Genomic DNA, 14,611 nt, shown 5'->3' with positions numbered 1-14,611 from the left:
CATTACTACAGGGAGCTGCCCCTCGTTACCCCCAGCCCTATAGCTCTTTGTGCTTGGAATATTCCTCTGAAAGAGGAATTGGGATCTGTATGAGGACCACTGACTGCCTCTGGGCCAACAGGCTCATTTCTCTGTGAGACAGTGTTTCTAGAAGAGCAGAAGACAAGGGAATCCACCCGGGAGGATGCAGTGCCCTTTCACCTACTGCTCTGTGCTCCCTGCCACATTTGTTCTGAGACAGTTCTGAGGGAGGAGATGTTAAAAGGAGGTGTGGTTGTCCTGTCTCATCACTTAGCACCCTCATATTAGGGACTGGATGGGGTCCCAGAATGGGCTAAAGGGCTTCTGAGAGAACTAAGGCGTTTTAGGAGGGGATTGGGCAGTGGAGCCCCGCTGACGTTCCTTAGGACTGAATGACACACACTTGGGCTGTGCGCTGCCATTTCCCCCTCGTGCGCTCATGGTAGACACAGCTAGGAGATCACAACGCTCTTCTCCTGTTGGACCTGTACTTGGCCTACGTATTTTTCTCAACTGAATTAAGTCTTTTCTGGTTCCTCAGAATTGATGAGAGGGATGAAACCTGTTTTTGCATCATTGCCTTAGGGGTGATTGGAACCAAATCAGACTTGAGTTAGAAGCAGAAGATCTACTGCAATAGTTGAGAATCAAGCCCGTTGTTTCTTGTGGCCTGAGTCAGTGTGGTGATCAGAGTTGCTGTGGACGACAGGCATGTTGTGTCCTATTCAAGGCTGGCTTCCGGGGCTTGCCCAGAGGAGGGTGGCTTCTTATTCTCACAAGGGTGCTGAATGGGCTGGTGGTGCCCTTGCCTCAATCTCAGAGACTTTCTCCACCCCCATGTGCCCAGCATATACTCACTTGTGCCTGCTGCCCTATTCTTGCGGTATTTACAGAACGGGTATAGCCGGTGTGGCCAGCCATATCACCAAGCCTCCTGCAGTGCAAGACCATAAAACTCCTTTACCAAAAAAATTCTCCTATGATGAAGCTTTACTATGAAATGGTTTCTTTTTTTTTTTTTAATTTTTTATTTATTTGTGATAGTCACACACAGAGAGAGAGAGAGAGGCAGAGACATAGGCAGAGGGAGAAGCAGGCTCCATGCACCGGGAGCCTGACGTGGGATTCGATCCCGGGTCTCCAGGATCGCGCCCTGGGCCAAAGGCAGGTGCTAAACCGCTGCGCCACCCAGGGATCCCTATCAAATGGTTTCAAGAGGAGTAGTGGTCTGTACAGAAAAGCAGTCATATATTGCTTTTCAGTAGAACTTAAAACTTTTTTGACCTATACCTGCTTTTCAAAAGCTTAGTGTCTCTTCAAGATATAGCTTTAAAAAATCCATCTCGTCAAAATGCACGTAGTCTTTCACTAAATATTGAAATAAAACCCTAGCTATTTCTTGACTCATTGATTTCATGTCCTCTGCTTCCAGCAGCAGTGTGATAGTAATAGGATATTAAATTTGGCCCCCAAGTGCTAACATTCCTGAAAGCAAATGTCTTATTATAAATCAGCCCTTGAGGAAAATACTATCTGTGGAGTTGCTCACAAGAGATTTTTGGTAGTTTAGTATGAAGAATGCCAAAATCACTTATTTAGGCCAAAGCTACTTTTTATTTTTAATTTTTAAAGTAGTTTTATTCTTGTATTATTCTCTGAAATGATGAATGGCAGAGGGCCAATGCCTATCAGCTAGGAATCTTCCTTATCTTGGAAGAATAATTCAGTGAGGCAGAACATACTAGAAGAACTCAGTCTAATACTGACCTTGTCTCTAAGGGACTGGTTTTTAGGCAGTAATGACTTTATTGCAGCTTTTGGTTTGAGCTCTCTCTCTACTTCATTCTCCAAGAATTTAGATCAACATGCTTCCTGGCAGCAGCAAATATGGATGGCTTTTTTGAACTACAACTCATAACTTCTTAGTGTTCTAGACAGTATCTTGAAGCTTGAAAGCCAAGTCATCCTCAGGGTATTTACAGCTGAGGCTTTGGAAGAGCTAGAGCAAGCCTGCCAGCCGATGGGAGAATTATCCACCAAGCTGGAGTGTACTCAGCGTGCATGTGTTTCTGATTCTAGATTTCTTTACCCACACTTAGGTATTTATGAGAAAAAAAACTCCCGTAGATTTCCCACACTCCTATATCTGGGCACACATGTACACACACACACACACACTCATACTGATATACTCAACTATGTATTAACTAACGGGACTTTGTACTCTCTACAGAAGGAGTGAAGTGCATTTGCAATCAGCTTTCACTCACCACGAAGATCGATGCAGAGCACCCTGAACTCAGGAGTTATGCTCAGAGTCAAGGCTGGTGGACAGGAGAGGACGAGTTCAATTTTTCCCAAGTTTTCTCTCTGGCTGATGACCATCTAGACTGCTGTGCAGGCAAAGACAGCTTAGAAAAGAAAGAAGGTGAGTTAGTACATTCCTTATGATTCTCCCTCTCATACCTGTGGTCTTGTAACTATTTCAGAGGACTTGTCTGATCTTAGGATCAGCAGAGGAGGAAATGAGAGTAGACCTTGTACATACAGACCAATTTGTGTTGATGCCCCTGAGGTGCAGAAAGGATATCAATGTGTATTTCTTATTGTTATTGTAGGATGCTTCCTCACCCGTGGGAGGTTCTTCTTCTGGAGTGGTTTCTCCTTTAAACATCAGTGTTATTGTACCTGTCTTTATGATTCTTATTGAAGTTTCCTTCTATCTCAGCATTTGTATATTTGACTTACTGTCTTCCTATGTTTTCCTCTCTTATTAGGCTGCTAGGCCTTGAGGGCAAGGCACTGTCCTTTACTCATCCTGAGTTCCCTTTTTGGTGCCCATTATAGACTTTTGCTCCATGAATATTTATTGAGTTGGACTGTTGACCTGAATTTTCTTCCCAAACCTTCTATCTTCTGCCAGTTATTGACTTGATCAAAATACAAATTTAGGTAAATGTGGTAACTGGATAGCTTGGTACTTGTGTGCCTGAGTGGAAACCCTTCCAAATAAACCACCACGGCCACATTTTATATTTGCCAGTGATACGTGTGTTTTGTAAGTTAAACCTGCGATCATTTAAAACAAGGGTTGGCAGATTATGACCTGTTTGTTGGTAGCCATGTATTTTGTGAATAAAATTTTATTGGAACACAGCCATACACATTTATTTACATATCGTTTAGGACTGTTTTCATGCTATAATGGCACGGTATGTTACAACAGAGATGATGTTGCCCATAAGCCTGAAATACTATCTGGTTCTTCAAGAAAAACTTTGCTGATGCTTAATGTAGAAAAACACTTCAGGAGTTTTGATGTGGAGCTTAATTAATGTATTCAGCGTAGGGAGGTAAGAAAGCATTCATTTTACAATGGGAACTTAAAACCGTTAAAAGTCCAAAACAAACAAACAAACAAACAAACAAACCTAAGTTGATAAAAGTATATAATCCCTTATGTGAAGTAGTCTCACCAAAACATCAGACCTAAATCTGATGAAGCTTCTGGATCTAGCTACTAGTTTACAGGAAATACAGAGTATGAGGAACATATTACATAACACCAGGCAATACCATCTGCAAAGTTCAGACTGTGGGAAATTCTGTAGGAGAAATGGCCCAACAAGTAAAAGGCAAAAGAACAAAAGGAGAGGCAGAGATTAAAGGAAATTTGAGACATTATCAACTACTAGATCCTGATTTAAATCAGTAAACTCATTTATGAGATAATGAGAAAATTTAAACACTGGGTAGTTGAAGAAATCAAGGTTTTTATTAATATTTTTAGGTGTTATATTATAAATAGAAATTTACAAAGGGGATGTGAGTTGTATTAGTGAAGTTTAAGGCATCTTTTCCCTATGTGATGCTTTGATCCTATCTTTGTGAACACAGACCGAAAGAAAAGTGTTTTAATGAATTTAATTTAATTAATTTAACTTAATTAATTTAATGAATGAAAGGCCATTCTCCAAATATCATATTGAGTCTAACCAGCAAGAGTGTACGAGAGAGCTAGATAAGTGGAGTGTGCATAGATTGCATGTACTTTCCTATGCAAGTACCTTTCTGTTGCAATACTGCACTCATTGAGGTGTTGCTCAGTGCTCTAACAAAGAGACTCCAAAATAATATGGCTTAAAGAAAATGGAAGCTTACTTTTTGCCCCTATTATAGTCTAGATGTGTATGGACAGTCCAGGGCTGGTGGGTTACTCTGCCTCAACACAGAACATCCACCTGTGGACCACTTATGAGCGTGTCCTAGGCAGCAGCAGGAGGAGGAAAAAAGTGAAGGACAAACTGTCCTTTTTATGGGCATGACAAGGAAGTTGCACATTTCATTTCATCTCCCATTGGTCAAGATATATCATGTGGCCACATGTAGCCACAAGGAAAGCGGGGAAATGTCGTCTGTGGCTGGGCAGTTATGTTCTCAGCTTTCTGTTCAAGAGTTCTATTACTAAAAAGGAAAAGGAATGAATGGGATTTTGGCTAACAACCTGCCACTGTTACAGCTTCTCTCTCTTTTTCTTTACAGAAAGCATCACTGTGCAGACTATGATTGACATCTTACGGGACAAAGCCAGTGGAGTCTGTATAGACTCTGAGTCTTTCCTCACCACAGCCAGTGTAGTGTCTGTTCTGCCTCAGAACAGAAACTCGCCATGCATTCACTACTTCACTGGGACCCCAGATCCTTCCAGGTTTGTCTGACACACAGTCACGCTGGCAGAGAGTATATGCTTCCCTTGAAAGCTCATCCAATAAGCATATACTACATTCCTCTCCCTTGCCTTCTGTAGCTGAGTCACATTTTTCAATCAACCCCAATGTGGCCAAGGCAGTACAGAGAACTTTGGCTAAGGGAAGTTCTTGGCTTTAGTCATATCTTTTTTTTTTTTTTTTTTTTTAAGTAGGCTCCATGTCCAGCATGGAGCCCAACACAGGGCTCAAATTCATGACCCTGAGATCAAGACCCAAGCCTAGATAAAGAGTTGGATACTTAACTGATGGAGCCACCCAGGCACCCCTAGTCACATCATTTTTATGACAATCATAGAATCAAATGATTTTAATTCAGTAAATATGTGTTGAGTTGATATCATGGGCCAGGTGTTGTGCTATGTGTGTGGGATGCAAACATAAATAACACAAAGTGAGACAGATGCAGGAATGCCCAAGATTTATCAAAGCAATCAGTTCCTATAAGCTAGAGGACAATGTGGTGCAGAGGCCAAACCTCAAGTGTGCTGGCCACTTCCTTAAGACAGTGTGTTTCAGGGGGTTACGGGTTACTTTCTGCCCACGTATTTCAGCAGAGGGGTTGTATTGCTCAGGGTTTAAGAATACAGCCTCTAGGATAAACTGCCAGGATTTTGAATTCCATCTGTCTCACTCAGGGGCTGGTAAGTTGCTTAACTTCTGTAAGCTTCAGTGTCTATACTGTACCATGGGGATAATCCAAGCTCCTACCTTGTATGCTTATTGGGAGGATTAAATGAGATAATCCAGGCAAATACACAGTAGGTTTAACTTCTCTTTATTAAGACTGTCTCTGATTTTCCAGGCAGACGGCATTCTCACTCCCTGCTAATGTTGAGTCACATACAGCACCAGTCACATCATCAGTGGCTTAGGCACAACCATCCAGTGGTTTCTAATTCTGTTCATTATCAGAATCACTTGGAGGGGTTTTTGAAAAATACAGGTGCTTGGGCCTGTTGTATCAGAATCCTTAAGGTGGGCTCAGGAATCTGTCAGGTAAGACCGATTCTCAGCCTGGAAAACTCTAGAAGACTTCCTATTCCATTAGTTTCACTGGTATTTTTTAGGAGTTCCACTGGATGAAAACCATCATCACTGTTTGAATATTGGACATCAAATCTTTAACTGCTACCAGGAAATCGGTACATATTTATTCTTATTATTTCAGGAATATAAGATAGTGATGGTGTCTAGAAAGGGTCATCTATTTCTTAGATGACTCAGGAGAAAAGCTAAGTACCTCTCTTAAACTTTTGGCCTTACTTTTTCTTTTCTTTCTTTTTTTTTTTTTTAATGTTTAGAGAGAGAGAGTGTACATGTGAGAGGGGCAGGGTGGGGAAAAGGAAGGGCGGCAGGAGAGGGTGAGAGAGAATCTTTTTTTTTTTTCTAAGATTTTATTTATTTATGAGGGAGAGAGAGAGAGACAGAGACACAGACACAGGCAGAGGGAGAAGCAGGCTCCCAGCATGGAACTTGACATGGAGCTCGATCTCACAACCCTGAGATCATGACATGAGCTGAAATCAAGAGCCAGACACTTAACCTACTGAGCGACTTAGGGACTTCTCAGCCTTAGTTTTTAAACTACTGCCAATATCAATAGATCATTCTAGCAGGATCTGACTATTAAGTTCAGTATAATCTATTCTTGATTTTTCATTCATTCATTTATTGATTCAACAAGCCTCATAAAGCATCTACTATATACCAGCTATCATGCTTGTTAGGTACTAGGGATGAAGTGTGTACAAGGTGACAGGTGGCTTGGAGGAGATGCTGAAGGAGCAAGCTTCCTAGAGGAAGGATCCCTTGAGTGCCAGGCATTGTGGAAGAGCAAGAGTTTGTTAGGTACAGAAAACAAGAATGACATTTTGGGTAGAAGGAACAATGCAACTGCTGAGAGCCATCAAACAGTATCCTCTGTGGATTAGGTTTCCATCTCTCTTCCAACCTCTACTCCGCCAGTGAATGAGCCCGGCTGCCCTCGTGTGGCACCTCTGCCGGCCTCCCTCAGTGAGCCTCTACTGTGTGATATACCAGCCAGTCTCCCAGGATGCACTCCTGTTTGATCCCAGCTACTTCCTCTTAATCTTCCCTTCCAGTTCTTGATGCCTGGTTTCATGGATGGCCCCACTCCCACCCTTTGTTTGGTCCATTAGCTCTGGGGCTCGTCTTTCCCCCCTGTTGTCTGGACTTCCCCTTATGGACTCTGACTTAGCTTGCCCCCAACACTGATGGCTCAACCACCTTGAGAACACTCTCTGTTGGCTCACAGGGGTACATGCGGGCACTTAGAGCCTGACACTAAAGTGCCTGGGATGCTCTGCCTATGTATTTGGCCATGTTTTTTAGGGAGCAGGAACCTTTGCAGGAGTGGGTTGAGCTGAAGAAGGCCTGTACCACCCCTTTTGCTTCTGATATCTCAGGCACCTGCTCCAGCTGTGCTTAGAAGGCAGGGCTCTGTGAGGACAGGACAGTAATATGAAGGAATGCCATTTCCTAGACTGAAGTGCGTGGCCCGGTACAGTTCTAAGATTGGGCTGGGAAATAGCCCTCTAGTATTTAATATGGAAAATTTCAACTAATTTTTAAAAGAAAATGATTCATGGTTAAATTAATTGAAAAGACCGTAAGGAAGATTAAATGCTCTCCGGAAGACATTCTTTTGTGTCTTCCAGGGCTAAGCGAGCTGCCTTTCTTACTGCGATTGTTAGAACTGTCACAGATTCAACATTTCAGTGTTTCTCTGTAATTGGGCATGTTTAACATTTTGTATTTTGTCAGCAGGAAGCATAATTACCTACTCTTGGGTTTTTAGGTAGTGAATCGGGGAAACTTTAGCTGGCTTCTGCTGACGCTAAAAACATTAGAGAGATGTTTTCAGGAAATCATTTCAGAGCAGGGGGCTGGCAAAAGATGATGATCCAGGAGCAGGACTCTGCTCTTTACCGCTCCCAAGTAACATTCGGAACCAAAGGACCTGATCTATTGTTTTGTCTGCTTCAGCACTTCTCTGCCCTTTGCTCACTGTATTTCTTGCAGATCCTTCTCTCGACTCGTTCCAGCCTTTCTTTTTTCTCTTTCTCCTTCCCTCTCAGTATGTACCAGGTGTGATGCAAGTTTGGGAGCTGAATGTGTCAGAGTTTCAGAGATCCAGAGAGATGTAAAAGACCTTCGATTAATTATATTGAGATATTAGTAAAATTCCTCTGAGTTAGCCAGTGCTCGGTGATCCACATAGTGACACTGACTGGCCTTGGCGCTGGGGTTCTGACCTCTGCAAGCCCCTTCCTTGGTGGAAGCCAGGACTGGCCAAAGCGTTAGTGATGTGAAGTACTGGAGAGGGAGAGAGTAGAGAAGTCCCTTAGCGCTTTGAGAACGTAACAGAGTCCTGCAGTGTGCTGGAGCCAGTGAGAGCCGATTACGTGCCTCTCTTCCCAACCCTATGTTCAGTGACGTCACACTGGCAACTTGACATGGGTCACACCGCAGAAACTGGCTGACACCACGAATCAGGGCTTATTTGCTCCAGACATGGTCATCAAACCAGCACATCATCAAGAGGCCCTGACATCTGAGAGAGCCCACAAGTACTCTACATACAGGATAGATAAACCAAGAGGGGGAGAAAATGGGAAATTTTTCCATTTTAAATATTAAAAGGCTATCAGCTCATTTCTCTAATCAGATTAGGCTGTATATTTACACCTAGGGAACAGAAAATAGAGAGGAATTTCTAGGGAAATAGAGTCTTTGACCTTCTTTATCTAGCAGCAAAGAGCTGGGGAGATACAGGCGCCTGGGGTGTGTGTATATGTGTGTGTGTGTGCGTGCATGCGCGCGTGTGTGTTTCCACCTCTTCTCCCAGTGTACTAAGCTTGAGAAGCTAATTGGATTAACTGAGACTGTCTCATCTGGTTAATTCAAAAGTGGTGACAAGTGGCACCTCTTTGTTGGTGGAGATAACTCTATGAGCCTTAGACACCACAGCCTGTAAATACAGCTCTGGTGTGGTTCAGGGCACAGCTGGCACAGATGTCCACAATGCTGAGGGTCCCATGCAAAATAGCAGCCCCTTACCCCCATTTCATTCTGAATCCGGCCGTAACCATCATAACCATCTCGCTCCTCTCTTCTATTCTACAATTTTTCTTTAAAGATTTTATTTATTCATGAGAGACACACAGAGGCAGAGACACAGGCAGAGGGAGAAGCAAGCTCCTCGCAGGGAGCCCGATGTGGGACTTGATCTCAGGACCTTGGGATCATGACCAGAGCCAAAGGCAGATGCTCAACCCCTAAGCCACCCAGGCATCCCTACCCTGCAGTTTTTACCTCAAAACCTTCCAGAGCCTCTGGATCTAGCCCTCAGCTTGTCCCATGCTCCAAAAGTAGTAGTTCTGTTTCTCTCTAAATAGGCTCCTCACTGATCAGTTCTGCTCTCAGCCAGATGTGGCTGGGACTATGTGATTAAAGCGCCTCAAGGTAAAAAGGCAGAGCGACCCATTCAGACACCTGCAATCGAGAGAAAGCTGGTTATCCTGAGTTCCTCTGAGCTTGGTTGAAATTTTGCAAATTCACCAGCACAGGACCTTGGGCCACTTCCCTCTGTGTCAGCGGATCTGCCGGGGACTCCAGAGCACGGGGAAGCCTGACTCAGGCACCAAGGAAGTTTCTGCACCTTCAGTGAGAACAGAGCCATGTTTGAGGTCAGAAGGGCTGGCTGGCCACTGATAAAATTCCAAAGCCCACAGCACAAAAAGGTGTTAGATTTTTCTGCATGATGAGTATTAAAAAAACCCAACAGAATGATATAATGGTGAGAGGTTGTAGGGGAAACCTGATCTCAGCTTTAGACGATCTGAATTTAGTTCTCCATCAGCCACTCATTAGGAATATGCCTTTGGACCAAGCACCTAGCTGCTGCGAGCCACAGTCTTCTCATCTGTAAAATGGGTTAGGAATTTTGCCCTGCCTATCCCTAGAGCAATTTTGCGCATTGCTCTATCCCTAGGACCTAGAATGGTTTGTTACTTAGGCATCACTCAACACATATTTACTGATGAATGAATAAACAATTAGGAGTACCAGGAGACCTGAATGCAAGCACTTTGAAAATTGTGATACATTATAAAATGTCAGGGATTTTCATGGTAATTTTGTTTTTCTTCTAAATGAGAAAACAAATGAAAGGAAAACATTTTTTTGTACTGGCTCACTGTGTCTATCACAAGGACAGATAAGGCAAAAATGCCTCTAGGGGAGCATGTTTCTTGGCTGTGGCTCAAAGTGTCACCCAAGGCTAAAATTCTGCAGGCCTCGGAGACACACTGGAAGCCCATGCTGTGTTTCCTGTCATCATACTGTGCCTTGGACCTTAGATTTGTCTCAGGGATTGCTGGCGGTTGTGGTGATATGGTTCCTTTCATGTTACTCATGGCTTCCTTTGTTTAATTGTTCCTCAAGAGGATGGATAGCTCCTTTAGCGTAGCTCAGCCAGGTTTAAACCTCCTCATTAACCCGTTGCCGGGCTGCCCTTTGCTACTGGAATAATTTTCCCTTCTGGGCATATTATCTTGGGTTCATGTCACAGCACATCATGGAGGGGCTGAGTGTCAGGGTGAATTCCAGGGTAGGTGGCTTCTTTGAACGTGAGGACAGAGCAGAAGTAGCTTTCTGGAGCCCTCTCAGGTGTGTCCCACATCAGAACCATCCCTGACACACTTTGTGTGTGACGAAGTGTGCCCTGGCCTGTCCAGGTGGCCTGGGAGGGGTGGTGCCTCATGACCCGGGTGGCAGTTTCAGCTTTGCCACTGGCTAGACATGTGACCTGAGTCAAGTCATTTAATTTCTGGGCCATTAATTAACATGTATTTGATCAAGCAGCATTTAAGAAGCTATCGTCGGAGCTGTTAGTGTGGGAAGATGTCTGAGATTGTCCTCGGCTATTTAGAATTGTAGTGTGATATTCTATAAGGCTTGGCAAGAAATCAGAAGGTTTGGGTTTATCCACATTCTAGTTTTTTGGGTATGTAGGCACAAATAATCAAGCCTGAGTTATAATTCCCATATTCTGGCTTAAATAAATATTAGTATTATTATAGTTTGTCACCAGCGGTAATTTTTATTCATTCAACCCTCAAATATCTCCCTTTAACCATTTGACAAATCTGTGCTTAATGTTTTTAGCAGTTGAGGATACTGACTTCCTTACAGACTCTGAAAAAAAAAATCTGTGGAGAGCTGTGGCTGTTTTAGAGTATTATGGGAACTTCATCATATTTTATTATTTTAAAAAAGAAAATCGATAGTTGGGGAAGGATAAGCATACGGCGCCTCGTGTCTTAGGAAAGCCACCAGACACCCTACTGATGTTAAACTAACCTCCACATTCCGGCGGGTGGGGAGTGGGTTTGAAGTCACATGGAATGTTCTGATTCTTACTACACCATTATCCTAGATATTGGATGCAGAAGACCACTACTGTGCTGAGCGTGAACTTCTTCAAGTCAGAGCCACAAGTTCATGGGTTGCATGACATACAAACAGAAGTTAAATAATAGGTTTAGAGGCTGGGAGGGACCTTAAGAGATCACTGGAGTCCCGATGAGCGACAGAGAGGGAACAGAGAGTGTCCGCGGTCGGTCAGAGGAGGAGGGGCCCTCCACCCCAGTTCTGAGCCCCAGCACAGTCCCCGCTGCCACTGCCACCTGCGGTGCTCCCAGGCTGTGGCCCCCAGAGCCGCGCTCCTTGCCCACGGGGCCGCTGTGTCAGAGTTCTGGTCCCGATCGCCGGCCTTAGGCCGTGGAGGTCCCGGCTCTGGCCCGTGCTGCCCGCAGCGCAGGCCCTGGGCTGAGAGCACGTGAGCTGCGCAGGCTGGGCTCCCGGGGAGGGCCTGCAGGTTAACATGTGCTGCCGGGGCGCACTGTTGGCCCCGGAGCTGGGGTGCTCGCCCGCCCTGAGACTGCGGGCAGGGGAGGGAGACCGTTAGCTCTGGACTTGCTTTCCTCCCACTTGCCCTCCTGCCCCCTCTGTTACCCTTTCCCAGTGACCCCTCACACTGCAGCCCTTTTGCAGAATCAACCGCGTGACTAATTGGATAATTCAGCATTAAAGAACCAAAATTGCTTTAGACACTTTAAAGCTTTGCATGGATTCCTTTCACCTTCAGTAGTCAGCGTGCAACATTCAGTGGAGGGGGGAAGGACCGATGTGTGTTCCCCAGGCTGTAGGAGGTGGCGGCTGGCAGTCTGTGCTCTCTCCGTGCTGGGCAGCCCTGGTCCGTCCTGGGCAGGGCAAGGCCCTGGCAGGCGTGGCCTGGGGAAGGCAGGCCTGTCCGTGCCCTGTGCTTCCCAGGAGATAGGGCTGAGGATGGGTCTGAGTCTCCTGGAAGCATCCTCATCACTTGCAGAGAACAGGGTACCTGGCACCTATCCCGCACCAGTGTCACCCACTTTACCAGCTTGAGCTATGAAGGTCTCACTGATTTTATTTTTCAGTACTTTTAAAAAAAAAATTTTTTTTTTAAAGATTTTGAGAGAGAGAGCCAGAGAAAGAGCATGAGCAGAGGGGAGGGGTAGAGGGAGAGGGAGAAGCAGGGTCCCCCCTGGGCAGGGAGCCCAATGCAGGGCTCCATCCCAGGACCCCGGGATCATGACCTGAGCTGAAGGCAGATGCTTAACTGACTGAGCCACCCAGGTGCCCCTCTCAATATTTTTAATATTCACATGAAACTTAGCTGGAGCCTAGTCTTGCAGAGTGACTTCAAGGTCTTTTTTCCTCTCTTGAGTCCTCCTTCCTTCGAGAACCTCAGGGAACCACCGCAAGAGGTCACTTCTCATGATAGATTTTCTCCACTTTTCCACAAGTTTGCTTCACCTCCCTTCACTTTTACAAAAGAGGTACATTAGTATGGTACCTGTTTTCACCAACTAGAAGACTTCCCAAGAGGATGTTTGCCTTTTACGAAATGATAATTGGTTCTTGGCCTTATACCATCGTGGCTTATGAGAGGTTTCCTAGGAACGTTCCACCTTCAAATATCTGGGGAAGCCTGTACTGTCCTTCCTAGTGTGTTCCTCAGACTTGGAGCCCCCTGGGGACCTTGTTAACATGCAGACTCTGATTCGGTAAGATGGGGGTGGGGCCTGAGCATGATGCTGATGCATCACATCCAGGGGCACAATTTGGGTAGCCAGGGTCATTGGTTCCCAGTTCTTTTCAGATCGTGGCACACTGGCAAGGCTGCCCTGGCCGCCTCAGGCCCAGCCGCCTCAGGATCAGCATCCCAGCTCACTGCTAACCCACCTGACGCCTGGAGGAGCCAAGGTGCACCAGTTAGGAGGAGAGAAAAGAACCCAAAACTGATCGATACGCATAGTCTTATCCCGCTTCTTATTATTGCACGTGCTGCTCCACAGAGTGCCTGGAAGCAGGCTACCCTCGGGGCCCGGGAGCACTGCTTTCATTCAGCACTGTTTATCTGGGTGCAGAGGGGAGAATAGGGCTCTCTCCCCATGTTACACTCAGCTGTGGTCTCCACACACCCTATTGGGTTGGGATCTCAGGATGCAGTTTTTAAGAACTATGGCTCTTTTGGTGTGTGAGTGTGTGTGTGTGTTGACGTGTGTGCAGTTATGCACAGATACCCTTGTGCATGCGTGCACACACACACACACACACACACACACACACACACACATTTTCCCTAAGGTATACCATCATGCCGGAAGAGCTGAATGAGTTCTTGCATTAGCCACCTCCTATGCCCAGAGCTCCTCTTTCACACAACAGGGCTGCTGTTTCTCTGCGGTGTGTCCTCTCTGGGGACTCTGGGAACCTTTGTGTCATCTGCAAATAAGGTAGGACCTTAAAAAAAAAAACAAAGAGATAAGGTCTCAGGCTCTTCCTTTCCAGGGAGCCCGGTTTCCAGGAAGATACGGTAGAGAAAGGCAAACCTCTTTCAACACAGATAGATGGCCCATCACACCCTTTCTCAAGACACTGTGTTTCTGTTTGCCTTTACATAACTGAAAGGGGCCTCTCTAACGGTCTTCCCAGGACAAAGCAAGTCTGTTTTGGTGTCTCCTTGCTTTTAATAGAAGAATTTGCAGCTGGTAAATGACAGTTCTACTAAAATACTTACTAAAATATGCAGTTGTGTCGGTGTCCCGGCCCCCACCAGCCCCCTTCCCGCCCTCCATGCGCTGGCTCAGGCAGTGCTTGCCGAATGAAAGGACAGTCCGGTGTCCTCAAGCCTCAAGCTCAGTTGTGGTGAAGCACCTCTCCTTTCTCTCCAGGTCCATATTCAAGCCTTTCATCTTTGTTGATGATGTAAAACTGGTCCCCAAAGCACAGTCTCCTTGTTTTGGGGACAACGACCCTGCCAAGAAGGAGCCTCGGTTCCTGGAGAAGCCGGACCGCCGGCATGAGCTGTACAAGGCCCACGAGTGGGCACGTGCTGTCATCGAAAGTGACCAGGTGAGCCTGGGGCTGGGCCCACGGGGGGGGTGGGGGGCGGCGCCGTCCGTGAGAGGTGAGGCAGGAGAGCGGTTGTGGAGCTCACTATTTTCCTCCTCGCCAGCTTGCGTCCTTCCAGAAATTCAGATACCCAAGGCCCTTCCTAGAAGGCTGCTGTTGACCATTCCAGCCAGTCTCTTGAAACCAAATGAAACAAAGCTTCCACTTCAGTGGGCGAGGAATATCCCTCTTTCATTTACTGTGTACCTAGGAAATAACAGAAACGTGTGGTTCTAGTAGGGATCACTGCTTTTCTGCTGTCTAAAAATCTTTGTATACTTTTGAGGGTAAGAAGTTGTACA

At 45.6% G+C, this 14,611-nt stretch overlaps 1 protein-coding gene across 1 annotated transcript in view; it reads left to right on the top strand.

Moving 5' to 3' along the window:
• Positions 1 to 14,611, top strand: part of SCRN1 (secernin 1) — a 65,010-nt gene that overhangs the window by 44,898 nt on the left and 5,501 nt on the right. The window contains exons 5-7 of the mRNA XM_055314844.1: positions 2,255 to 2,449; positions 4,564 to 4,729; positions 14,090 to 14,270. Coding sequence (XP_055170819.1) covers positions 2,255 to 2,449; positions 4,564 to 4,729; positions 14,090 to 14,270 — 542 coding nt within the window. The remainder of the gene's footprint in view (positions 1 to 2,254; positions 2,450 to 4,563; positions 4,730 to 14,089; positions 14,271 to 14,611) is intronic.

Source organism: Nyctereutes procyonoides, unplaced genomic scaffold (genome assembly GCF_905146905.1).
Source record: "Nyctereutes procyonoides isolate TBG_1078 unplaced genomic scaffold, NYPRO_anot_genome, whole genome shotgun sequence".
NCBI classification, from domain to species: domain Eukaryota; kingdom Metazoa; phylum Chordata; class Mammalia; order Carnivora; family Canidae; genus Nyctereutes; species Nyctereutes procyonoides.
The sequence above is the reverse complement of the archived record's forward strand: the minus strand, read 5'-3'. Positions and strand labels throughout refer to the sequence as shown.